General features: G+C 50.5%; 2 protein-coding genes across 3 annotated transcripts in view; one reads left to right on the forward strand and one right to left on the reverse strand.

The window, feature by feature from the left end:
- The window catches only part of SLIT1 (slit guidance ligand 1), a 60,491-nt gene extending 58,158 nt beyond the window's left edge, over positions 1 to 2,333 (forward strand). The window contains exons 37-38 of one of the 2 annotated variants that reach the window (XR_010783989.1): positions 21 to 644; positions 2,136 to 2,333. Coding sequence is in view for 1 of the 2 variants with exons in the window: in XM_066554294.1 (XP_066410391.1) it covers positions 21 to 265 (245 nt within the window). In the remaining variant the exon portion in view is untranslated. Of the gene's footprint in view, positions 1 to 20 lie in introns of both variants that reach the window. The other variant, XM_066554294.1, reaches the window with a different exon arrangement.
- A 547-nt stretch (positions 2,334 to 2,880) lies between these two features.
- Positions 2,881 to 25,417, reverse strand: part of LCOR (ligand dependent nuclear receptor corepressor) — a 59,543-nt gene continuing 37,006 nt past the window's right edge. The window contains exon 6 of the mRNA XM_066554293.1: positions 2,881 to 13,843. Coding sequence (XP_066410390.1) covers positions 9,340 to 13,843 — 4,504 coding nt within the window. The 3' untranslated portion in view covers positions 2,881 to 9,339. The remainder of the gene's footprint in view (positions 13,844 to 25,417) is intronic.

The raw sequence follows: 25,417 nt of genomic DNA on the forward strand, positions 1-25,417 counted from the left end.
GCTGTCCCACTGTCCCGCAGAGCCGGAGTGCCGCGGGGAGCCGGTGCGGGACTACCACCAGGTGCAGCGGGGCTATGCCATCTGCCAGACGACGCGGCCGGTGGCCTGGGTGGAATGCCGGGGCACCTGCGGTGGCCCTGACGCCGGCTGCTGCACCGGGCTGCGGCTGCGGCGCAGGAAGTACGCCTTTGAATGCAGCAACGGCGCGACCTTTGTGGAGGAGGTGGAGAAGCCCAGCAAGTGTGGCTGCAGCCAGTGCCTGTGAGCAGCCACCGGCCCTGCAGAGCCGGGGGGCTGGTGGGGAGACCCCCCCGAGCCAAGGACCTCACTTTACACTGCGGGCATGGTGCTGCTCTCTGGGTGTTCCGAACTGCAGCTGCATCTGAGGAGCCCAGCAGAGGGTAGAGCTGGTGCATCTAGAAGATTGGGAAGGAAACAGAAAAAAAAATAGAAAGAAAAAAAAGAAAAAAAACCCCACAAACAAAGCAAATGTGTAGATAGGGAATTTTTTTAAGAACTGCAGCTACACAGATACGTGGATATGGAGTGGGCACCCTGCCCAGCTGCCCTTACCTCTCCCTGTGGCACTCTGCCTCCCTGCCAGTGAAGCCCCACGGCCATGGAGGGCAGTGCCTGCAGCCCGGGTGAGTCCCCTCCCTGGCAGCCCTGTCCCTTGCATCAGCCCAGCGATCTGAGGGCTTTTCCAACATGTGTCACAGGAGGAGGGAGGCCTGCCATGGCAGAGCCTTGTGATCTATGGCAAGCCATGGCTTACAGTGGGCTGCGTGGTGTAGCCAGTGTCTTGCAGTCCTGGTGAGCCCAGACCTGGTTTCCTGTCCTCTCCAGCAGCCCTGGTCTCTCTCCCTGCAGGGTTCTGTAGCCCAAAGTACCCAGATAATGTCCCCAGCTCTGTGGCCCCAGCTTGACCCTCTGGTGACACCCCCAGTCTGTGCATACTGGATGGCTCTGCAATGCATGGGCACACTCGGTCATTGTGGTCACATCACTGTGGTCATCAGGGCCACACTGGTGGAACAGGACCAGGGCAGTGCCAGGCACAATGAATGGGGGACAGGCAGCAGTGCACAGATGTCCCTGAGGGTTCCCAGGCCAACTTGCCCTGTGCCATGTGGTCAGCACTGACTGTGCCATTCCTGTGGAGAGGGCCCCACATACCCCTGGCTCAGCCAGGTGGCTCTGCTCAGAGGTGGGAGCTGTGTGAGGGCAGCACAGGAATCCCCTTTTTCCAGTCTCTCTCCTAGGGGTGCAAGCCTGCAGCTGGGCAAAGGTGTCCCCCGTGTCCCACTGCCCCAGGCAGCAGGAGCAGGAGGCTGCTGGGACAGCTGGGATGCAGGTTTGCCATGCCCATCACCAGGCCTCTGTCTTGTGTATGCCAAGTTGAAGAGGCTGGAGATGTCCAAACCTGCAAGCCTGGAACCAACACCACTGCCAGGGCAGGACCCATCAGCTCTTGGACTCAAGTGCCCATACCCAGGATCTCTCCAAAGCCCACAGTGCCAGGGCATGTACTGGGCTGGTGTGGGAGCTGGGGCACACTGGGACCTCCTGCCAGGGTACTGCAGGCACCCAACATCCACAGCAGCATCACCTCTACAACTGTGGGGGCCAAGGATAGTGGGGGCCCAACCTGGGACACTGCACATGGCTGGACAGTGAAACACCACATCACCCTGGTGGACAGACTCATCCCAGAGCTGCAGTCCTGGGTCTCTCCATCTCACTGCTCCAGCACTTTGGTTTCAGGTCTGCACTGCCAGCTGTGCCCGGGCTCCAGGCACCTCCACTGGATACACCCAGCTCTGCAGGTGCTGTCCCCATCCCTGCTCACCACTGGCATCCAGGGCATCTCCACCACCACGGGGATGTGTTTCTGCCACAAATGCTCTCTCCATGGGAACTCCTCTGCCACACAGAGGAGCTGGGATGCGTCTCATTTTGCCTGTGGCCCACCCGGGGCTTGGTTGTGTTGTGTTTCTGTTCTTGCTGTACGCTAACCGCTAAAGTATCTCTTTATACAGAATACTTACAGATTCTAATATATATTTGTATTTCATTTTGTTATAGTATTTTTATATGTTTGGGGTCAACAAATGATGTTTTCTTTTTGTTTACAGATGCTACTGGGCAGGAAAATGACAGTGGCTTTGTTTGGCCCGTGGGGTTTGTGTGTGTCACTATTGAAGACGCTGGTTTGTACTAGGCTGGCGAGGGAGGCGCTGGGCATCCTTCCGCTGGCAGAGGCTGTATTGTTTTAGGAGGTGTTTGGTATTGTCTATGTTGTCTTCCATGTGAACATGACATTTATTCATTCAGAGGCTTGGCCTCTTCTTTCCTGCTGGGGAGAAGGGAGAAGCTGATGCTTGGGAGCTGCTGAGAGTGTGAGGAGGTGGCACAGGATGGAAAGAGTTGGTTGTGCGTTGGGGGATGATTTCCTACTCCTGGAGCAGCCCTGGCCAATGCATTGCCCCCATGGTGCAGGGACAGCCAGGGTTATCCATGCAATGCCTTGCAAAAGCAGCCATCACTGCCAGGGTCTTGCACGTGGGAAGCTGAAGGGCCAGTGCCTGCTGTGGGGATGGAATGGCTCCAGGCGGAAACGGGCACTTGTGGCTCTCTGGGGAAGGGTAGAGGGGGCCTGGGAAGTAGTCCCCAGGACCACCAAGAGGTTGCACTGTTGGTGCCACAAACACAAATCCGCCACAGCTCAGGCACTGGTTTGGGAGCACTGAAACCCCACACAGGCATTTATATGCCCCCTCCGTAGGAAGGGGGTGGCAGTTGGAGGGTGCAAGGCAGCTGTGCCCTACCTCATGCACTCACTCACCTTCAGTCTTCCCCACTTATCACACCAAACAAACATTGATATCAAAGAAACGTTTAATAAGCGGCAATAAAATACGGACCTTTAGAAAGCTCATAGGGTGAATACTGACAGTGAAGAAGAAAAGAAAACAAGGTGGTGGGAATCCTTGAGGAGTTCAGATCTGAGTCAGGGACCTTTTACCTGGAACAAGAACACAACTTTTTCCATAGGCTAGGATGAAATAAAAGACAGGAGCACAGAGTTCACAAAATGTCAACATTTAGAGAATCGATACATTTTCAAAGTTCAAATGACCCAGCTCTTATAGCTATACATATTGATTTAAAGCAACTTAATATAATTTTATTTTCTTTTTTTTTTATATATACACTTTCAAAGGTTTGTCAGGTGAGGTATGTAAACATTATCTAATGGAAACTCCTCTCCACATTTCCAACCGAGAATTCACAGCAGACAGTTCATTTTCCCAACTTGTGGCGCAGTACTTCCCACTCCTACACCAACTGGGAATGCCGTCCCAAGCCACGGCTCTCCCAGGTGCAGTCACCAGCTCCCCCTTCCCACTGCTGGTCTGTACAGTTCACATTGCTTGGGCTCAAACATACAGTACCGGACAGGAGGAATTTCAGCTCAGTGTCTAAAATTCATATAGAAACAAACAGAGAAACAAAACTCTCCCAGGGAAGCAGACACAGATGAAGGAAAAACATTTGCCATCAGGGTGGAGATAATATTCAAATGTTTTACATCCTAAGAAAAAAATTACTGTGTTGTTTCCTTTTTTCCTTTTTTTTTGTTTTTCTTTTTTTACACACCTGTTCCAAGGGTAAAGGAAGTGTGGGACTGGTGAAGGGTCCTGCAGGGCTGGAACCCAGCAGCACCCCTCACTCCATCCTCCAAAGTCAGAGACCCATCATAAAAGCAGATGCTGCTGACACTGCCCCACACAGACAGCTGGACTGGAAGGTCAGAGCCAGCCACACTTCCAGGCAAAAAGGGGTTAACAAAGAAAAAAAACAAATCTAAACCCACTTAAGCAAAAATTACCAAATGACCTCGAACCTCCTAGAAGGAGAATTAAAATTACAGAATGATCAGCAAATGAGCAAATGACCTTCTGGAGCTGGCCCTAGGACTAGCAGCGACAGCGGTGAGCTCCCTTGGGTCACCCGTACCCACAAAGGCAGTGATTCTCTAGTGGGAGTTTGCTACCAGCAACTACCTACCCTACCCTGCTGGTTTTGGGGGTTCCTTGGGGGTGACAGCATCCCCCACTTTCTGCATCCCTGGGGACACTTCCTTGAGTAGCCCCAGGTCCAGAGACCCCCCCCAAGCCATGCTGGACTGAGCCCCTGCCGGGAGCAGGGTTATTCCCACCTGGCCCTGAGCCCCGAGAGCCCCTGCCATCACAGCAGACATTATTACTACAAATCTTATTGCTTGCAGTGCCCCCTGTCCTGGGGAACAGCCATCCTGGCCGGCCATGGGAGCTCACAGCCTCCCTGGGGACCGTGGCCATCGACCAGGTCTGACATCATCAAAACGAGATGAAGAGTTAATGCTTCAGCTCTGACAAAAACCCAAACTGAACAGCACCACCACCACCCCACCCCGCCCCATCCCATCCCCCACGCAATCGCCAGCCCTTTGGTTGCGGCACGCTGGGCAATGCAGCCCCACCCACCACACACCAGTCAGAACGAGAACCTGTGGAAAGCCCATGAAATAAATATTTAAAAAACCTATTTACAATATTAGATCTGTGAGCACGAAGTGAGAGAAAAATGCTTTTTCCTGCCTCCAAAAAGCTTAAAAAGTAGGTTAGCATCCTGCTGCCTAGCACAACACTATCTTACATGGCACCTACACATAATATATATTCACATTTCATTTTAAAATTAGGTACTCTTACAAACAGACTTAGAAAACATTGGCTAGCAATACAGCCCGTGGGACCGCCTGGCCTCCAGACCCATGTCACAAATGCTGGCCGGCTGCATCCCAGCTCCTTCGGCTGCCCCAAAGCTGCCAACGTGCCCTGAATCAAAACCGCCAGCTGCCCTCTGCTGCCCTTCGGGAGAAGGTGGAAGTGCTCGTGAGAGAGAGGGCTTGTCTGCGGGGAGGGGAGCAGGGAGGATGGGGACTGTGATTTCTGCTAAGCCTAGGGGTGAGCTTAATACAAACAAGAACTCCTGAGAACATCTTAGAACAGATGGATTCATTTCACAACCACCAAGCTGAAGGATGGGCCAAATGGATGCTACGACACACGGGGGGGAACACACGTGACATGGGGACATCATAGCCTTGTGGTTCGCTCAAAAAACCTACTGCTACAAGAAAATCTCCAGTGGCATTCCCTGTCAAGGAGGAGCCTATCCCCGTCTTGCTCCTGGGCTGTCCAGGCAAACGGCCCAAGGATGCAGACCCAAGTACACCTTGGCTGGGGCTCAGCCCTCTTCCCCCAGCATGACTGCTGATGGTGGAAAGGTGAGAGCCCAACCTGCATGGCCACCCACACCTCCATGATGCCCAAGGCACTACCTTTACCCATGGAAGGCTGGGAATCACAGCTTTCTCAGTCACCTTCAACTGGGAACGCAGCTGTCAGGCTGAAAGTTTATGAGCTGGAGAGAAAAAGTGCCCATCAGCAAATCTTAAAAACAGGGCACCAGTATATCTGATTGCATGTCCATTTCCTGGGAGCTGGCAGAGCTTTTGGAAACATCAGCATTTCCAGAGGTGCCACAAGACCAGCTGGGACACGGGCTGGCCTGCAGCTTTGCTCATCTGCACACCAGCAGAAAGTGGCATGGGCAGGCAGCCAGCCCGCTCAGTCCAGCCCTGCATGACACCCCCAGCACTGAAGGGTGCAGAGAGCAGGAGGAACAGTTTCATCCTGCTCTCACAGCTCGTGGACCTTGATCAGCAATGCAGCAGAAAGTCTGTCAGAAGCATCAGCGCCGACTGGTCAGATCTTCAGAGAAGTTTGCTGCAGATCTGTCTCCCTGACTTGCTGGCAGGTGACTACAGAAACCCCACTGCACAGAGAGAACACTGGCAAATAGGACCTTGCCAGGGATGAGTAGGTGATGAATATAAATATGTGCACGCCTTGGGTACATATCACACACCCTGTCAGCAGGGAAACCCATTCCAGGGCTGGCCTTGCTTAACACGATCCTAACAGCTACAGGTAGGAGGAGCCATCCTGGGCTCTAACTGCTCTTGCTACAGCACCAACATAAGTTGTTACTCTGAGCTTGGCAAACGCAGCTACTCTCAGTGGTTAATTAAGATGGACGGATTCTGAACATGTGAAGTGTGAAGACCCAGAGCTGCTGATGACAAGAGAGAGAATAAGGTAACCATGCAAATGAGAGGGAGGGGGGTGGCAGCAGAGGGACAGTGAGGACATCTGTGGAGGTGCAGAGCTAAGAGGATGCTGCTCCTCGTTCATGGACCAGGGTGCATGATGGAGACTAGTTTCAATAGGATGAGAAAGTAGCCAGCAAGAAAAGCCAAAGTAACAGAAAGAGATCTGCTTTGTGGATTGTAGCTCTTGAAATCCAGAGCTGAAGAAGCAGAGCAGGGAGCTGGGGGGTAGCCCGGGGAAGAGGAGCGCAATGAGGCTGTGGATCTGAGGATGGCACTGTGGTAGTGCCAGTGGGCAACTCTGCCTGTAGCACATGGAAACACACTCCATGTCCATGTGGAATAAGGTACTAAATCATGTTGCTTATTTTCTTCCATTCATTAAGCTCATCTGCAGCTCCCTGTGCATCCCTTGCTTGATGTAAGAGCCACATTTATTGGTAACAGACTGCTCTGAAGCAGGGGCTGTGCCTCAGCAGCACATGTCACCACTGCCTGTCAGGGACAGTGCCAGGAAGCTCAGTGCTCTGATCCCATCACTGCCTGAGCCAAGCAGTGCACACTGAGCTGGGACAGATGCCCAGAAGCTGCTCCACTCCAGCACCAATGACACCTGCTGTCCCCCCAACCTTGCCATGCTTGAGCCAGTCAGTGCTGGTGAAGCCCCAGGGTGCAGGAAGGCATCCAGGACAGTGGAGCAGCAGCATCCCATCTAGAAAGACTCTTTCTACTTGCTTTGTATAGGGTTTTATCCTAATGGGATTCCTGCTCCCAGAAGCACAGAAGACAGGGAGCAGGACAGCTTGCATTTACCATTTACCAGCAGCTAAAAAATGAGAGAAGAGAGAGAGAAAGCCTCAAGGAGGTGCATGGTGACTAGTGCAGGTGCTTCAGGAGTGATGGTGAAGGACAGGGAGAGGGGATTTGCTGCAGGGGAATGGCATGAGCAACAAAGGTAAGAGGTGTGCTCACACATACACCTGGCCCAGAGCAAGGAGAGGAAATCTGGGCCCATGTGGCTGGGCCCCAGCCAGAGGCTGGAGAAGGACCATAAGTAAGGGTGGAGAAGCAAGAGGGAAAGACACCCTGCAAAAGAGGTACAGATCAGTCACTTAACTGCCATCAGTGCCCTCCTGCCTTAGACCTCTCTTGAAATGCTTTAAAATCTCTTCTGATGGAATGTTTGACATATTTAATGCATGCAGTAAAAATTAAAGTAATAGATAACTTCATATTAATCTGTACAGGGACTGACAGGCTAGATTTAATCACTTCCTACCTGTTCAGAGAGTTAACTTACTCTAGCACAATTCAAAGGAAAGGGAAAGGATTTTTTTTTTTAAATCAGCCATTTCACAGTAAAGAGAAAAATGTGCTGCAGCATTGTGAGTGTCAATGCTTGGGAAAGGGAGTACCTCCAAGAGAGCCAGAGGTGCTCTGTGAAGGGAGTGCAAATCAAACACCTGGTTTCATCCTCTGTACTAAAGGCTTACAATGAAAGATTTTAACACAATTATCTGCCTTTCACCTCCCACCCCCAGGCTTTGAGATCTGGGGTTCAATGCCAACCATGAAAAGCAATTCCCTTTGCAGCCAATCCCTTTCCAGCCTCTGCTGCAAGGGCCAGCATCTCTTGAATTCATGGGCTGCACTAGAGCCTTGCTCTCATCAGGGACAAGCAGCTGAGCAAGGTCCAGCAAGGCAGCTGTTAAAGGTCTGGCAGCCTCAGGGTCCACACAGTGCCCTGACAGGCACTGCTGCTTTATGTCTGGAAGGAGACTGGCACTGGCATTCCTGCAAGCGGACTCTGCAGCAATGTGAAAGTGAAGCCGTGGGGATGCAATGGTTGAGCAGGGACCTTTACCTAGCACAGACCACAGCCCTCCCCAGCTGCTGGTCATCTCTGCCCAGCAGAACCAGCACAGCCACACACTCTATGCACTTCTAACAGGTTTTTCTAAGAAAAGACAGGCACTATGACCCTGTTCTGTGACACAAGCAAGGACAAACCTCCCGCACCTTGCTGGTAAAAGGGTGAAATGCAAATTATGGTAAAAAATTAACACAAGCCAGTCCCTTATCCCAACCTTATTTCAACTGCAAATCCTGGCTTCGGAGAGCACTAGGCAAGGCATGCACAAAAGCACAAGGTGAGGGCCAGAGTTCCCTTCCTGCAGAGCACCAACATCAGGAACTCAAGCCCTTAAGAAGGGAGAGATTCAACCTCCAGTGAAGCACTACAGAAAAGCTTTGCCAACAGAGACCACAGAAATCACCACAAGGACAGGGACTTGGGAGAAGGAAGTCTGTCCAAGAGCAGAGCATGGCAAGACCGGTTCATCCCTGAAGCCAGCAAGAAAAAAAGAGAGATTACAGCCCAGCCCGCCCGGCCGGCAGCAGTGGGTGTGGCAGCCTGGTACCTGGCACCCCCAGGGCATCTCCTCAGCCTGAGCGGGCCCTCCCCACCCACGGGCTGTGCAGCGAGGAGCAGGCAGCCGTCAGCAGTACAACACCAGCAGCTACTTCACATTCTCATGCAGGTAACAGTCTGGGACACCAGCAGCTGCTACCAGCGAACCGACAATGGACAGACTCGCCTTTCTCTCCATTAGTGATGCGAAATGGTTTTTGTTTTGCTTTAAATGCCACTAAGAAGACAGACAGAAGGAGGACTCTGAAAGAAAGGGAAATGTTTGTGTGCACCCAAAGGCTGACAAAAGCTACTTCATGTGCACGAAGGTGGTTTTCTTTCTGCTACAGTACAAGTGCTTGTGCCTCAAGTATAAAACGCAAGCCTCCAAATCACACAGACGAGCTTCTTATTTTATTTTTAAAGTGATAAATAAGGCACTGTACTTTTAACAAAAACTGCCTGGTTCTAAGTTTAAAAGAACCCAAGGAACGTTCAAACTACAGAAACTTCCTTCTGAACAGCAGAGCCAGACAGACCAACCTCTTCTCTGTCCAAGACACATCTGCTGATGCCTAAAATCATGGGCGTTTATCCTTTAACTGCGGATTTTTAAAGGCTTGCTACAGCTTATAAAAGCAGCTTTAGTTAATGCATGGTAAAGGGTTACTATTATACATCAGTTTTGTACATGGCTACCGTTTCTTTGCTATTTCGGGTCCAGTCGCGAGCGTTTGCTGTGCGAACAGTCCACTTTTGCCCTTAGCTTCCTCTTGCCCTGAGACACACTGCTCTCCTGCATTTTCTTCATGGACCTTGTCAAGGTTTTCCCACTGCTGTGCTTCTTGTTGGCCATCTTCTGTGACCGTGTGGAGGACTCCCCCAGTGGCTTCTGTTTTGGGGCCTTGGACAGCTCCTCGTGACTGGGAGGGAGCACGGCCCGTCTGCTCGTGTTCTCCTTGCCCTTCCGCATGGGGAGCCGCATCTTCTCCAGCTGCTTTTTCGGGACTCTCTTCTCTTTCAAAGACATTTTTCTGGCCAGTTTATTGCTCCTCTCCATGGCAGTCTGCTTTCGGGTGGCGGGAGATTTCACACTGCCCTCTGAATGCTTTATTTTACTAGCCTTCTTGGCAGGCAGCTTGTCCTTGGTGGAAGAGCTGGATCGCTCCTGGGTGCTCCCGCTCTCCTTCAGCATCTTCTTCTTCTTGCTGAGCTGGAGGTCAGCTTTGGGCAAGGGATCCTCTTGGGACCTGCTCTTCCCCTTCCGCCCCTTCCCCGTTCCATCCACTGAGGGAGATTTAGCAGGAAAGGCAGCTGCTTTGATCTGCAAGGCCAGCTTTGGAGACATCAGGGGGTTGATGCACACACTTTTCCCGCTCTGCTTGCTCTCCAGGGACAGCTGGTCCCCTGGGCCATCACTCCGCTTCTCTGCCTTCACCACGCGCTGCTGGGCTCGCAGCTTGCCCCGAAGATTGGAGTACTTGCGCAGGATCCTGGTGCTGGCCTGCGTGGGCAAGCTGAGGGCAGGCGGGATGGTTTTGTCCTCACTCAGCTCCTTGGTGCTGGCATCAGTGGGAGACGTCTGGCTGGGAGTGGTGGCTTCTTCAACCTCTGCTTTATCCGCATTCTCACGAATTTTGGCCCAAAGCTTTTGGTTCTTCAGGTTATTCCGAGCCGGGGTAGTGGCGGCAAACTTCTTGAGATGTTTCTTCAAACGTTCAGCTTGTAGTGAGCTGGGGTAGAGACTAGAGGAAGAATATTTCTGCATGGGGACTTTCATGGGGGGAATCTCCCCCGGGAGACGGGTGTTGAGTTTCTTCACAATCACTAGAGACCTGGTTTCAGTTGTCTCCAGAAACCACTGGCATATGTCAGACAGCTTAAAGGCCTTCATAAACAGCATCTGCACAGGAGAAAGCTTTTGCACTTCCAGTGAGCCTCTGCTTTTCCGTGTTCTTTTCTTGCTTTTCCAAATCTCTTTCAGTTTGTCGGCTTTGTTCTTTACCTTGGGGGTTGGCTGGACCTCCTTCTCCAGCTGAATCCAGCCCTTCTGGATTTTCATATACTGAGTGTTGAACTCAGCAATGAGCTCCTGGTTTTCCTCTTCAGCACACCACTCCATGAACTTTGGTTTGCTGTCAGCCATGTCTATGTCCTCCAGTGTTGGGCAGTCATCATTCCCTGAACTGTGTTCATCCCTCAGTTTGGGGATTGCTTGCATAGACTCCTTCCCTGGTGTGTTCTTTTTTGCACTGTCTACAGGTGCGGGTGCATGTCGTAAGTTATAAAACTGCAGAGCAACATTTTTGTGCTTTGCAGTTTTTGCTGGAAGATGCTTGCTTCCACCTCTGCTGCTGGGACACGGAGGCAAATTGGTCACCAGCTCATAGTTCACTGGCTTGCCCAGATCCCTGACACTGTCAGAGCTCTCCTTGTCCTTTGCACTGGCATTGACTGGTTTCACATCCACTTGCTCAGCATCATTTGCAGGAACAGTATTCCCTGGAGGGAGGGTAATGTTTTTCTTCTCAGAATCAGCCTGGATGCTGATTTCCAGCATCTCACCCTGTTGACTTTGGCTGCTGTTAGCAGAGGAGTCATCTTTAGAGGAATTTTCTCCCTCTGCAGCAGTCTCTTTTGCTAAGATGCTTTTATAGGTTTGTCTGGTAGTGACACCATTCTCCTTGCCTGGCTGCTGCTCAGTGATGCTCTCTGGAGCCTGGCCAGTGCCTGGCTCTTCACTGGCTTTGTGCAGCACATTGGGGAAGCAGTCATTGGGGAAGTGCATGGATGCTGCCTCATCTAGCTGCACTTCTCTCTTGAACCGCTTAGCACCAGGGCTCTTGGAGAGTTTGATCTGAAGGCAAGTAAGCTGCCCAGAGCTGGAAGAACCAGAGTCCTCAGCACTGCCCTCAGCAGGTGATGGGGATCGTTGGCTTCGGAGACATCGGTCCGATGCCACCAGTGCTCTCCTGCTTTTCTTTCGCTTCTTGTCTAGACTGTCTTTGGAAGAGACAGAGTCTGAACTGTTTGGGTCAGGTGGCATTTCCCCTTCAGTGGGCTCTTTTTCACCTGCTGTGCTGTTATTCTGCATTGCTTCCACTTCCAAGGTTTTGGAGACAGGTGTGCTGACAACCACAGCATCCTCTTGCTCAAGAGGGCTGTCAGCCACCATGACCGATGATTTGGATTCTGGTTTAGCATCGATGCTTTTGTTCACATCCCCACACTGTAAAGTGGCAGGGGGCTCCAGGGGGCTCTTCCCATCCATGGTGGCAGGGGGCTCATCAGGAGCCTGCGAGCCTGGAGAGCATGTGGAGGGCTCTGCCAGACACTGCCCACAGAGCTCAGCATCCCCTGAGCCTGGAAGCTGGGCAGGATCCCTGGCACCATCACAGGGCAGAGGTGTTGTGTCTGTAGCAGCAGAGGGCTGTGAGGGGGACTTTGGCTCTGGACTGGCAGGGGGGTCCGGAATAGTTTGTATGTCAGAGCCTGGACAACCTTCCTCCTCACCGTGTGCTTTTGAGACTGAAAAGGCAGCAATATCAGCAGCCTGTCTGCTGCTGCTGCCATCCCCAGAGGAGCTCAGGCTACTGCCAGCCTCCCAGGTGACAGTGCCTCCCACTGTGGCACTGAGGGGAGGTGACTCCCCTCCTTCAGCAGGAGGGGAGCCAGGTGGCGGAGAGCTGACCAAGCTGTCCTCTTTCTGGGGGCTGGGTGGAGCAGAGAGGGAGAAGAACGGCATGGCCACAGCAGCTTCCCTTGATCGTAGTGCTCGTGTATCCCGGAGCTGCATGGAGCCCAGCTCAGCTCTCTCTTTCGTTTCTCGGCCGGTTGGTGCCACTTTAGCCAGGAGCCTCAGGGAAACCCTTTTCTCACCCTCCCGTCCTGCCCCTGCAGACCCCTCCACCGAGAGCACCAGGGGTGGCTTTGCACTTACGAGGGTCTCTGTCCGCAGTGCCGGGCTGCTCGCCCTCTCCTCGGCCCGGGAGCTCTTCACCAGCGTGCGGACGGTGGGGAGCTCGCAGCACTCCCCGTTGAAGTAATAGCCCCGCGTGCTCTTCCTGGCCGTCCTGCGGGACGACACCAGGCGCTGCGCCTCGAAATGGCACTCGGTGATGGGCTGGCTGATGTACACCACGTCACACTGGTTGTCATAGTCATTGACCCTCAGCCCCGATGCCTTCTTGCTCTTCCGAGAAGACCTGAGGGAGGCTGCCTTGGCACGGGGGTGCCCACCGGGGGGGCGGTGGGCGGCTGGCATGGCGCCAGTGGGCAGCCAGCCCTCTTTGGACTTGTCGAGCATGCCCTTGTCGGCTGGGTGCAGCTGGCAGCCTGCCTTGCCCTTGGCCACGGCATGCAGGTGGTTTTCTTGCTTTGGTCTCACATCTTGTTCTTTTGCATCTAAGTCCTGGTGCAAAGAGGCTTTTGAGCTGCATTGCAAAGTGTTCTCTTTGTCAGCTCTGCGAGGAGGGGTCACCGCAAAGCCAGGATCCCAGGACTCCTCTGGGAGAGCCCTGAAAGAGCTCTTTTGGGACCCCAGACAGCTGTCTAAGCTGTCCTCGCTGCCATTCACATTTGCCACTTTGACTGAGATATAACCTTCCATGAGAGTCTTACCTGCTAGCTGCTCTTTATTATCCTCACACTTCCTGACAGCGGCTTCTTGTTCGTGTCCAGCAGCTTGCTGCCCTTCCAGGCTCTTTGCAGCATGATGGAAATTCAAAGAGGAAGAGTTCAACGTGCTGAGGTATCCTTGGGTGGGGCTATCCTTTGGACTAGCAGAGTGAAGCCTGGTGATGGGGAGCTCGCAGAAGTCCCTCCTCAAAGCAGGACTGGAGTTCTCTGCTCTGTCCAGAGACTTCAGTTCCACTGGCTGCTTCGGGGCTTGTCCCGTAACATGCAGGGGGCCGTCAGCCCCTGACTGTCCTGGGTCCAATGTAGAAGGGAGCTTTGAGTCAGTACAAGTAGCACCCTTATCCTGATTTTCAGTGCTTTGCTGGCTACAACCAGAGCCACAAGTAGAGGCCTCCATGCTCTCAGATTCAGATAACTGCTGGCCGTCAGAGTCTGGCTGTACTTCAGTGTATATGTCGTTTAGCACACGAATGAACTGCTTCTGGTGATGTGTACACAGTCTGACCATAAATTTTTCCAGTGGAGACTTCGGCTGATTGTTAGAGTCTATTGCTATTGTCTCTGCTGGATCCTCACTAGAGAGACAAAGAGAGAAGCAGTCAGTAATGTGTCCTAGGGAATATTAGTTTATGCTGCAAAAGCAGAATAACCCTTCTCCTCCCAGTCAGGCACATCCCTTGCCTGACCTCCAGGTGAGATCAAGCATCTTGTTTTCCTGGGGCTGGCAGGTGTTCCTCCAGCCCCAGCATGCACACTTACATGTGCACACTGCTGGCAGGACACAGACTGCACTTTTGTTTGTCTGCCACTGCCAGAGCACTCATAATTACACTTCTGCCTAGGACATCCCAGTGTGTAGGCACCATGCCACATACTCAAAGCAAACCTAAAAAGAATCAGGCTTAGTATCTGCACAGCACCTGGTGTGGAAGGCCCAGCATTTCTAGGATGGCTGCATACCTCCGCTCCCTCACTCTGCACTGCCAAGCTGGGTGGGAGCAGAGCAGCATCACAGCTGGGCATCCAGATGCCAGGAATCTTCAGCTACTTTAAGTTTTAAAATCCTGCTTACAACTCAGTAGCAGAAGATGGTTCTGGGGCTAAACTGAGCAGATCTGAGCCTCTTCTGTCGTCAGCACAGAAATTCTGGTGAGCTCCCAGCCTGCAGGACATGCAGGCAGCAATGCACCCTGTGTGGTGTCGTGCCATTGGCACTGACCTTTGATTAGCTGCCATTTAATAAAGTGTTGCTGCAGCTGATGGGCTGTCAGCACACACACTGGTTGTGCAGAAAGGTGGGCTTCTACAGCACGGGGTCACTGTCACTAGCTAGTGCTCAAACCCAGGCCATTATCAGTTACCTGCTTGGCAGAGGCAATTAATTAGGACTTACTGGTGGAGAGGTTAGGGGATAATTACCCAGTGTTTGCATGAAAGCATCATGAGTTCCATGCCAGGTGCTGTTATTGAGACCGTATCTGTTCCCAACGGCAGCACAGGCAACTCCCACCCAGTCCTGACCACGCCAAGAGGGCCCCACGTCTTGGCACCCACACTGCCTGACATGGGATCCCTACCAGTAACGTAGGGTTGCTTTGCAGCAGCACTTGTACTTTGCACCTCCTGGCCTTGTACTGGAGGAGTGAAAGTCCTTTCTCCCCCTGCAGCCTTTCTCTGCCTGCCCCCCCCCCACCAGCATCAGGCACCAACCTCACTCACTCAGCTGGGTCAAGGGGGGCAATGCTTATCGAAGAGTTCAGGGCCAGGGTAGAGAAAAGCAGCTTCATCTGGAGTGGGTTTTCCCTCTCCATGCTGCCAGGCACAGGGCTCAACAGGTGGATGAGGTGGAAGAGCTCCAGTTTGAAGGAGCCATCAGCAGAGAAATGGAGAAGGGAAAGCCAGTGGCCAGAGCCAGCCATTCTCAGTGGCATCAGGCACACCAGAGCCTGCGCTGGGCAGCCCTCACCTGCTCCTTACCTGCTGCTGGCTGGCTGCTTTCTTTGAACTGACATGCACCAGGGAGGCACCTCCAGTGCCCTGATTCCCTGGGCTGGTGGGCAGGGAGAGACACCTGGGGCCACTTCAGGCTCAGGGCTGACCAAGTCTCCTCTCTGCCCAGAAATGCCAGGCTGCAGCCAAGCCTGCCCTGAGCAGCTCTACCCACCCCTCTGCTTTCCAGTCTGCCCAGGCATAACGTGTTTTACACGTAATGAGGCTTTGCCTCCCAAGCCCAGCCTTTCCTTAAAGGCTTCTTAGGCAGGGTTTTCCTGAAATCACCCGGAAAGGCTGAGCCAGCCCGGCTTGTCGAATGTGTCCCAACACCTCCAGAACACACTCCCAGGGTTAGCAATAAACAACGTACCTGGAGACTGCTTTACTACACCCAGGTGAGAAAAACGCCCTCCAGCAAGAGGTCCTACCTGGCGCTGCGATGGCTTTCAATTTGGAACGCCTGGGATTAGTTTAAATAAAAATACCCAGGTACAACCTGGCCCCTCTCCAGAGCCCTGCATGGGAAGGGTTATGTCAGCGAGGATCTCTTACACGGCCCAGCTCCTCCCCTCGCTCTGCTGAATAACAAAAGGGGATAAAAAAACCTTTCAACCCCCTGGGCTTGGAGCAGGGGGCTTTTTGAAGAGGCAGAGCTCAGCGTAATCTTTTTTCCACCTTTGCAAAGAGGGCGGTGACTCCTCTTACCTACTCACAGACCCAGCTCTGAAGAGAAGCAGCCATCTTCCCCAGGGAAGACTGAATTTCTATCGACAGCAGCAAAGGTGGGGCCCTGCCCTGGCCCCCCCACTGCCATGCTGCCTGGGCTGCTGTGGGAAGGGGTTATGGTGGCAAAACAGTCATCTCACTCCTTGCTGCAGCACCCTCGGGTGCTGCACTCCACGGCTGTGAAGGAAGAATCCATGGCACAGGCAAAGTGACCGCCCAGGTGGGTGGCAAGAAAGGAATGGAAAGGCTGGGTGACCCCTGGTGAGGACGAGGCTGCAAACCTGGGTGCAGAGCCCCTGGTCTGGGAGAAGGGACAAAATGGCTGGACACTGTCGTTTCCTGCCTTGCAGCCGTGAAACTGAGCACAGCCAGCTGCAGGTCATGCCTGCTTTGCAGAGGTAGTGGGACTGAAAAGGCTCATGTCCTGCTTGTATGGCAGAGGGGACCTTGGCTCCCTGATCCTGAAGGTTCCAGCAGCATTTCTGCCTTGCCTTTCACCCAGTTTCTTCCTCTGAAGTGTGATGTGACTGAGGCCTTCGTGCTCACTGTCACCTTATTTGCCCTACTGTACTCCAAGGAGACAATCAGAGGTACACAGAGCTTGTCAAGCTATAAATTTTTAAAAACAGAGATAAACATTTTTCCTGCTTGATAAAGGAAATAAACCCATTCAGTTTTGATGCCCTTTCTACTTCAAAGACCCATCTTGCACTCAGTGACACAGTTCACCTGGCACATTGTGTTCAGGGTCCTCTGGTGTCACGCCACTTCAGCTCAAAGAAAGGCTGCAACTCCTCACCTTGAGCTCATCTGCTCCTTCTCCAGTCCATCCCTGCTTGGCTACTGCAGGCAGCATCACCATTCTGGGTGTCTAAGGATAACCGTGGGGCAGAGCTTTCACTGCGGTAAGCCACCTGCAGTGAAAAGGCTCTGAGGGTGGCTAGGTCCCAACTCTGTCCTTCCTCTCCCTGTGCCCCCAAGGGTGCTGAGCTGCAGCCTGTGCCTCACCATCCCCAGATCTCCCAGACACACAGAGTTCTGTGCTCCCTGGGGCCTGCTAATCTGTGTGCCTTGGTACCTAGCCAGCATTTCCCACTATTCCTGTCCTGGCTAGTGTTCTGGCTATCACTAATAGGTAAAACATGCCCATGGGCATTGTCTTTAGAGGCAGCTGATGGATGCAGGACTGCCCACATGCTCCCTACTTAAGGCAGTTTTGGAGAAGAGCTTGTTTCTGGCTCACATGTAAGAGTAGACTTACACCAAGTGCCCATATTTTCAAGCAGAGTTGCTTATGGACAGTACAAACTGTTGCAGAGAAACTAATTTTTTAATGTGGCTTATCAGAATAGAGGAGAGGTGAGCTGACTGCAGAGCTGAAGTGTCTTTCCAGGGAAAGGTGCCGGGTGCAAACATGTTCCTCAGCCTGGCAAAAGCACAAAAGGAGCTGAAGACTCACTGGTAAACACAGAGGATGGGAATTAGGAACATGGTTTTGAACAGGAGGAAAAATTACTCTCAGGAGGCAGCCAGTCCTGCCTCTGAAGAGACAGGCAGGCATAGTCCTGCCTTTCAGGAGATACAGGCCAGCCCCACAGACGCTGCTGGACTGGAAAGACCAGCGAGGGAGCCCAGGGCTGCCCATCCCACCTACATCCTTCTCCTTGGTGCCTGTACTCACCCCTTCCCACAGGGCTCTCCTAGGATTGGGTGTGCATGAGGAATGAGCCATCTCTCCCAAGGGCTGGAAAAGCCACAAGCCAAAAGGAGATTCACAACCAGTGAGAGACAATCTGGGGACCCTCTATGCCTCTAGCCAAGCTGTAGGTGCAGTCATAAACCTGTGTGGGGTCTGCAGAAGGATTGACTGCAATGGGAGAGACGGCCCACCTGTCAGTGAGCTTTCCTGCAGAGCCTGGGACATGGCAGATCTGCCCTTTCTGCCCACCAGCCTTGAATGCTGCCTTCACAAGACTGCAGCTGCAGGATCTCCTCTGTTCCTGTGCCCCAACACCCTCCTTCCAGCCCCACCACACACACTACCCTGGGACAGCAGCACACAACCCCAGTGTCCCAAGTGAATTTTATCACCAGAGCCCCTCACTGCCTCCCAGTCCTTCTTGATTTCCCAGGGCAGCCCTGCTCTCTTCCCCTTGCCTGCCTGCCACAGAAGGTGTCAGAGGCATCAAGGGGCAGGAGCTGTCAGAGGCACAAGCGGAGCTGTTGCTACGCAACCCCGGTGGTGCAGCAATTAATGCTGGGGAAACGTGCTGCGCTCTGAAGCTATTTGCATAGCTGCGTGCTGCAATACATTTGTTTGCATTGTGCCTCCACTGTTTAGTGGAGTTTAAAGTCAACCCTCCCCCAGCTCTTGCTGGAGGGGACCTGGGGCTTCCAACAAAGGCCACGCGGTTGGGGATGAAGGGGCTGGGGGAAGGCAGAGGTTTGTCAGTCCCTAACACCTATAGGCTGCACAGATAGAGGATTTACAGCATGGAGAGGAAGGGCCAAGTTATCTGTGTTTCTCCCTACACAGCCTGAGGAGCTTTTCCCAGCTCCTGCAGTGCCCCCAGCCCACTGGTGGGGTTGTCATATCTCTTCCTTCCTGTTGTACGAGGGTAACGCTGCGCTTGCTCTGCTTGTGAATGCCATAAAAAAAGTTTTAGGGGCAGCCCAGCCTGCCTTTGGTTCTATAGTGTATTTGGGCAGGGAGCAAGAGGGGAAGAAAGAAAAGGAGAAAGAAATCAGCTGGTTCATACCAACCGACCTGGGAAGCCAGTCTCTGAAAACCTGTCAATAGCCAACTGCAATCTTCTGGCTTGCCTACCCCAAGTTTTTCACTATTAAACTTGAAGCCTGTACCCTTTTTAGGTTTCCTTTTTTAGCCCTTGAACAATGGTTTGATTGATTATAAGTTTACAGGTATGTTTTGTACCTCAGAGGCACAAGAAGCAGCAGCAGAACAAAAGTTCAAGGCTAAGTGTTTCTGTTCCTTTCAGACCACTCTAAGCACCAGGATTATAGTTCTGTAAAAGAAACAAAACATAGCTATAAACTTATAAAATCCAATTCAGTATTTTTACAGGGATGACCTTTCCCCTCCCTCTCCTGCTGCCAGGCAGCTGACTCTGTGCCAGTTGGCAGAGGTGCCTTGCACCACCCAAAACCAGAGGTACCACTTGAGTACCCCACCGAGTTGAAGGGTTTCTTGGAAACCTGACTAAAAGCAGAGATTTGAGAAACATGGATGACTAAGAAGAAAGACTAACTGGTGAGCAGTGCCCTCCATCAGCTGAACTCAAAGCACTGGCCAGGCCCACTGTGAGCCCAAGCTCTGAGGCAGCGTCTCACTGCCCTTGGGTGGCACCTCCAGCCCTGCTGTTTTCAACCACTTAATTTATTTTTCAGGGTGAGTGGAAATGCCTTTTTTAAGGGTTGCAAAGGAAGAACAGCCTCTTAAAGGGGACCTGCTCACTGCTGGCAGTCAGGTGAGCTGACCCCAGCCCCAGGGGCGCATGCCAAGCGTGCGCTTGGAAGGGGCTGTGCTGTGGCTTCCCAAGGACAGGCTTGCTTTGCCTGTGCTGGAGGGCTGCATGCAGGGATCTTACCCAGCAGAAGGGGGAAATGGGTTCTCTGCCAGTCCCAGTTCAGCTTGTTGGAATGGCCATGCAAAAGCAAACCTGCTGGGAAAGGCGTGGGACCATCTGACTGTGCTCAAACCCATCTCCACTCATAGCTGCAGCACAGAGCTCGTGCCTTGAGAGGTGCAGGATGTGCTTCCTTCTGCTGGCAGAATGGATGTCCCCTTGAAGGGGATGGGCAAATCAGCCATGGGCACGAACAGTGTAAGCCACTGAAGCAAGATTTTCTGGAGCTCATCTTTCAAAGCCCCAATTAAAAGGCTGACACTGGATGCACCAGTTTAAATGCCTGTATTTCAATCCTCAGAAATATGCCTGGCACCTCACACTCCCCACACAGATGAATGAGTCCCTTCACACCTCTGTGGGTGCTACAGTAATTCTCCCTCACTGCACTGAAAAAAAATAGAAAAGCAGCATGCAAAGAGCTGTGGCTCCACATAACAGCTAGGAAGGAGAAAAAGCACTCTCCTCTAAATTAAAAGCTGAAGTTGTGCAAAGCACAGCCAAAATAACTATGGAAATATTGCTGCCAGGTTCTCAAGGCCCCAGAATTTACTCCGTCCTTGGTGACGCACTTGGGGATGGACTGAGCTTGTATTTAACTGAAAAGCAGGAAGAAACAAGTTATTGGTAGGTTTTGTTTGGCTGGGTTTTTTTGTCAGCTGCATGTATTCATCGACATATCCAGGTTGTACAATCAGCCAAGTGACTGGACAAATAACAGACATCCATTATAGATTCACACTTTTAACCCTTCAGAGTAGTGTCTTTTACTTGTTTATTTATTTTTAAACTAGTTTAACATTAAAAATCACTTCTCCCCACCTGTAACCAAATAGAAACCAAACAAACGAAAGCTGGTTTTGCATTAAAAGAAACTAATAGCAGCCTCAAATAACTTTTGCATTTTTATATTCCTGTCATAACTTCCTTGACTCCCATCTTTCCCAAAACCCAACTGTATTCTATAGTAGTTTATCATCACTCTAATATTTCTAATATAATATTTAATGACTAATTAAAAATTTTACCACTGAGCTATTGCTTTAAAACCAAGGGAAATTTATCATGTTGGAAATACTATTCTACACACTAACTTTCAAACCCTTTCCAGAATTGTCCTTGCTAATTTTTCTAATTATCAAGATCATTTGGGATCTTCCCTTTAAGGAAAAAAAATTACCATGACTGTTTCTTTCTGAGGCAGTACTCAGAATCTTTGCTGAGCTAGGTGCTCCAAAAGGATAGATAGCACCAGAAGACCAGAATAGATAGAAAAACAGACAGCACCAAAAGACAGATAACAAAAGCATGCAGGGCAAAAAAAAAAAAGTTCTTACAATGATTTTCACGGCTTTGCACGTTTTATAAAAAGCAGCACTCAGTTAAGAGAAGGGGGAATGAATCACAGGGACTGTGGAGTAGGGAGGGATGCCCTGAGTATCTTTAACCATCCCAGGAAGATATACTGGCTCTGGACCTGAGGTGACACAGGTGTATGGCCTCTCCCCTGCTCTGTGTCCATCGCTGTCAGTTCCTATCTGTCCTGCAGCACGCTGGGGACAAAGCTCTCTCTCCCCAAACTTCAGACATGCACACACAGGTCTGCTGGAGTCACTGCAACTGCAGAGGTTCAACAATTGGCAAACTCCCACTGAAGGTACACTGATCTGCAGTCAATGAGGGCTTGTGACAAGGATAGGCTGTGCTGTGAGAAATTCCACCTTCTCCTCCTAACTTGAACGTACACTGAAAGATGGAAGAAAACTCAAATGCATTGGACACCCTCCCCTAAGACTTTCCTGGTCCCAGTTCCAATAGACACATTGCCATGCACAGCTACTGCCTACTTCTAGAAGTCTTCAAGGATTTCCAATTCTGCAATTATCCAGGTTGGGGTATTTTGCCAACGTGGATATGAAAAGCCAAATGCAGGAGCTTGGTAGAGCACTCGCTAGAGCTAACCACACTCAGCACACCCCAGTCACCAAAGCTTGGGAGGGGCCAGTGGAGACATCTGGAGAGGAGAGGGTATCCTGGGTGTAATTAACAGATGTTGGGGGATATGACCCCATTTCAGATAACCTGGAGGTTCAGATAATTGGGCCTCAGATAATCAAGGCCACATTGTTAATAGAAACAGTATCACAACTCCTAAGGGCAGCATTCCCCACGTGCCAATGCCACCCCTGCTTGCAGGGGAATGCCTGGTGAAATGTGAATTAGCAGTTTGATACATGTCCCTACTCTCTGTCAGCTGCTGGGCTGAGCAGCAAAGCCTGTTTCTGATGCACCACTTTGGCTGGCTGCTTGGGAAATAGGTTAAGGCAGAGATGTGGATTGCAGCCCTGAATGCCTGGGGACAAGGCTGTCTCAGAGCTGACGGGCTAGGTAAGCTCTATTTTGAAAGTGGGTTAATTTAGCTGCCATTCAACTACCATTAAATGATGTAGGTTAATTTTATAGTCAGATAACTATTAAGAAACCAAAACATAAGGCAGGAAATGTCTCTGTGCATACCAGTGAGGAGAGATTTCCTCTGCGCTAATGCATACCCCTCCCCTTCAGCTCAAACCTCTCATCCTTCCATTTCTGCACATCCCTCACATCGCCTTTTTTTTTAACCCTTGTCATTACACACTCTTGTCCTTCCTCCCTCTTTTAAGAGAGTCTATTCTTCTCAAAAATTCACCTTGATATCCTGGCCCACAATTCTTTTTCTCCCTTGTTTATATTGTCACACATTGCAATGCTAGAGGAAGACTGACAAATCCAAACCACATCTGACCCTGGCAGATGTCCACTAAGAAAGGTTCCATCTTCCCCCACACAGGCAGTATTTGTGCAGCTACGTGGTAAATTGAGGTAGGGAACTACACCTTGCTTAGTAAGTAACATTCCATCACTACTAATACACCCAGTTTACTTTAGGGGTATTTTCCATATTTAAAGCCTCCTCAGCTGGCATTTTACCCTTTGTAAATGGACGCTGCAGTTGAAATGTACTTTATCTCTGTGCGATTTTCCTTAACGCAGCATAATGATTGGTATTGTTTGTTTCTTTATACTGGTGATAAAACCCATCTATTGGTGGTTTGTCATAAAAGGAAAAATAAAATAAAATAAAATCATCAACAACAGCTTATGCCAGCAAAGGAACAGATCCTGTGGAAAAAGCAGAGGTGACTCATCACTCCTCACACACAGCAAGGAAGAAGCAAGCATCAGAGCCCTGCAGATCCTCCCGAGATGCCTCCACAGATTGCCTCTCTCTGACTTCTGTGCTTTCCTGGTCCCTCCAGCAGGAAGATGAGTCCCTAACTTTTGTAGAGAAAGCCAAAGCGATGATGACCCATTAGTACATGCTGCCCATCAATCAATCGCAGATCTCCTCTACTGCAGACATTTTTATCATATTAACAGTAAGTGCACTATGCAAACCCTGAGAGCTCACAGAAATGAACTCACTCTTAACCACACAGCTGTAATGAGACAACAATGCTCATGGGACACTGGCATTTGCACTGTACTTTTCATGACCAGAGAAACACAGAATGGGACAATACCCAGAAATCGCACCTAAACCACCTCTGAAAAATCTTCCTCAAAGCAACTCAGATGTTCAGATGGTGACACCAGAGCCCAAACAATGCACATTGTGAGAATTCTGACCCACAAAAGGCTGACTGCCAAATTCCCTGTTGTCCTGCTGAGGCCTTGCTACTCTGATAAATCTTGCAATGGAAGTCCTTTCTTTGCTCATGAGACACAAAAGAACAGATGAAAACGCCAAATCAATCTGCTCTTTGCCAGCACTAAGGCACTACCTTTGTCACTTTGATTTTAAGCTTTGTAATTATGATTCTATTACAATATTACATTATATAACTATTATTCCAAAATCAATAATACAATTGAGTGCAGAGCAGATATCTTTTAAATCCTGAGTTATGTTATTTTTCCTTTTATTAATTAGAAATCCAGTCTACACTCAAAGAAAAGACACCAACATAAGGACAGGTATATGCAAGGTGGCTAGAACTAAAGAGCAGATGAGTGGTCACCTTTACCATACACACTTGTGTCTGTCAGAGAAAGACCAATAGAGGGCCTGAAACAGGAGCAAAAATCTACTTGCTTTTGAGCATGAGCAGCAAAGCTCACTGAATTCCAGCTTGACAGACCTCTAGTGAGCAGTAAGGTCAGGCAGCTGCCACCATGGCCCGATCAGAACTTAGTTATTAACAACCACACTTCAGGTACCAAGTAAGCTTGTTTAGCTTTTGCACCTTGAGCTGATGTTTGATGGATAGAAACAAGAAAAAAATTTGTACTTCTGTACAAACAGAGTGTATTTGCTATGGTAGCTTCTTATGCAAAACCAGAATCCTACTGGCTCTTTTTTTACAGTCTCCTTTCAAAATCAAATAGTTTGTTTTAAACACTTGATTAAACCTCACATGCAGCTAGTGCTTTAAAGACCTGAAAGAAATTTGAGGAGGATACCATGTGTGACCACAGTGCACCTGAAAGCATGAAAAAACTATAATACCACCTTCACTTGAAAGGGGAACGTGGTGGAACTAGTGGATCCTCCAAGCAACCACCTCAGGCTTAGATTACAGCAAGGGACCCAGCACAAATATTGGCTGTGTGTATGAAAAACCACTTTACACGTGCAGGGAAGCTGTTGGGCTTCTCCTAGCGTCAGGTGTTCCCAGAGTAACTCAACAATTAGTGTCAGGGCCTTCCTCTAAAGCTCAGGGAGAAGAAAGGCTCAGCTGTAAGAAAGGAAAACCATAAAAGCCCTTTTCAAAGTTAGAAATGTAATTCCAAATGAGTAAAGCAAGCCCCACACTTTAATAGCTGGGCAGGAGGGATCTGGGACATGAGACAATGGGATCTTGGTGCACATCAGCAAAAAAAAAATTCCAAACCTGAGCAGGTGTAACCTATTTAGCACTGTAATTTTTACAGGCAGTTTGCTGATAATCCTGTACAGACAAACCACTCCTCCTGTCAGCACACGGCTGGCTGATCTGCACCTGGAGCAGGAGCCCAGCAAAGGCAGGCAAGCAAGCTGTGACCAAGCCAGCCCTGGAAACCACAGCCAGGGAGACAAGGCAGGAGCCACAGAGCAACAGATCCACTGCAGGCTTGGGTACAGGCAAGAGCTGAAGCCTCTGCCCCATCCCCCATGGTGTTAATGTGAGGGCTGCGTGGGTTATGGTCCAGGACTCCGGTCAGCTCCTTCAGGAGATGCAGCTGTATTTTCATACAGGCAACTTTTGTATGTTCAGGCAGCAGTGCTTGTACTTCTGTGCTCTGAAGTATACCTTAAGCACTTCTAATTTTAGTTGAGCTTTTAAACAATTCCTGGAAATCTGAGCTGTAGCCATCTCATATGAAAATCTGCCTTTTAGTTAAGTGTGCTGGGAACAGACTCCTGCAGAGCTGTGAGACACCTGCAGAGGAGGAGGCAGCAAGAGAAGATTTTTAGAAGTTCTATTTCAAATGTGATCTGTAATTCTGAGACATTCAAAGTGACCTGTAAAAACAAGATGCAATTGTTTTGTGTTCCCCTCTTCATGATACCAAAAGGGAGCTTTTAAAGATTGCGTTGTCTGCGGTTTTCAAGTAGGTGGGTAAGAAGGAACTTAATGAATTCATAATTCATAGGTGTGAAGTCATTCACATTTCTTTTGATTTTCCTACTAGACAGCTGAGAACACCTTGGATTTCAAGTTACAGAGTCTGCATCAAATGTACCAGATCAGAGGAAACAGC

This window comes from Molothrus aeneus, chromosome 8 (assembly GCF_037042795.1).
Source record: "Molothrus aeneus isolate 106 chromosome 8, BPBGC_Maene_1.0, whole genome shotgun sequence".
In the NCBI taxonomy this organism is placed as follows: domain Eukaryota; kingdom Metazoa; phylum Chordata; class Aves; order Passeriformes; family Icteridae; genus Molothrus; species Molothrus aeneus.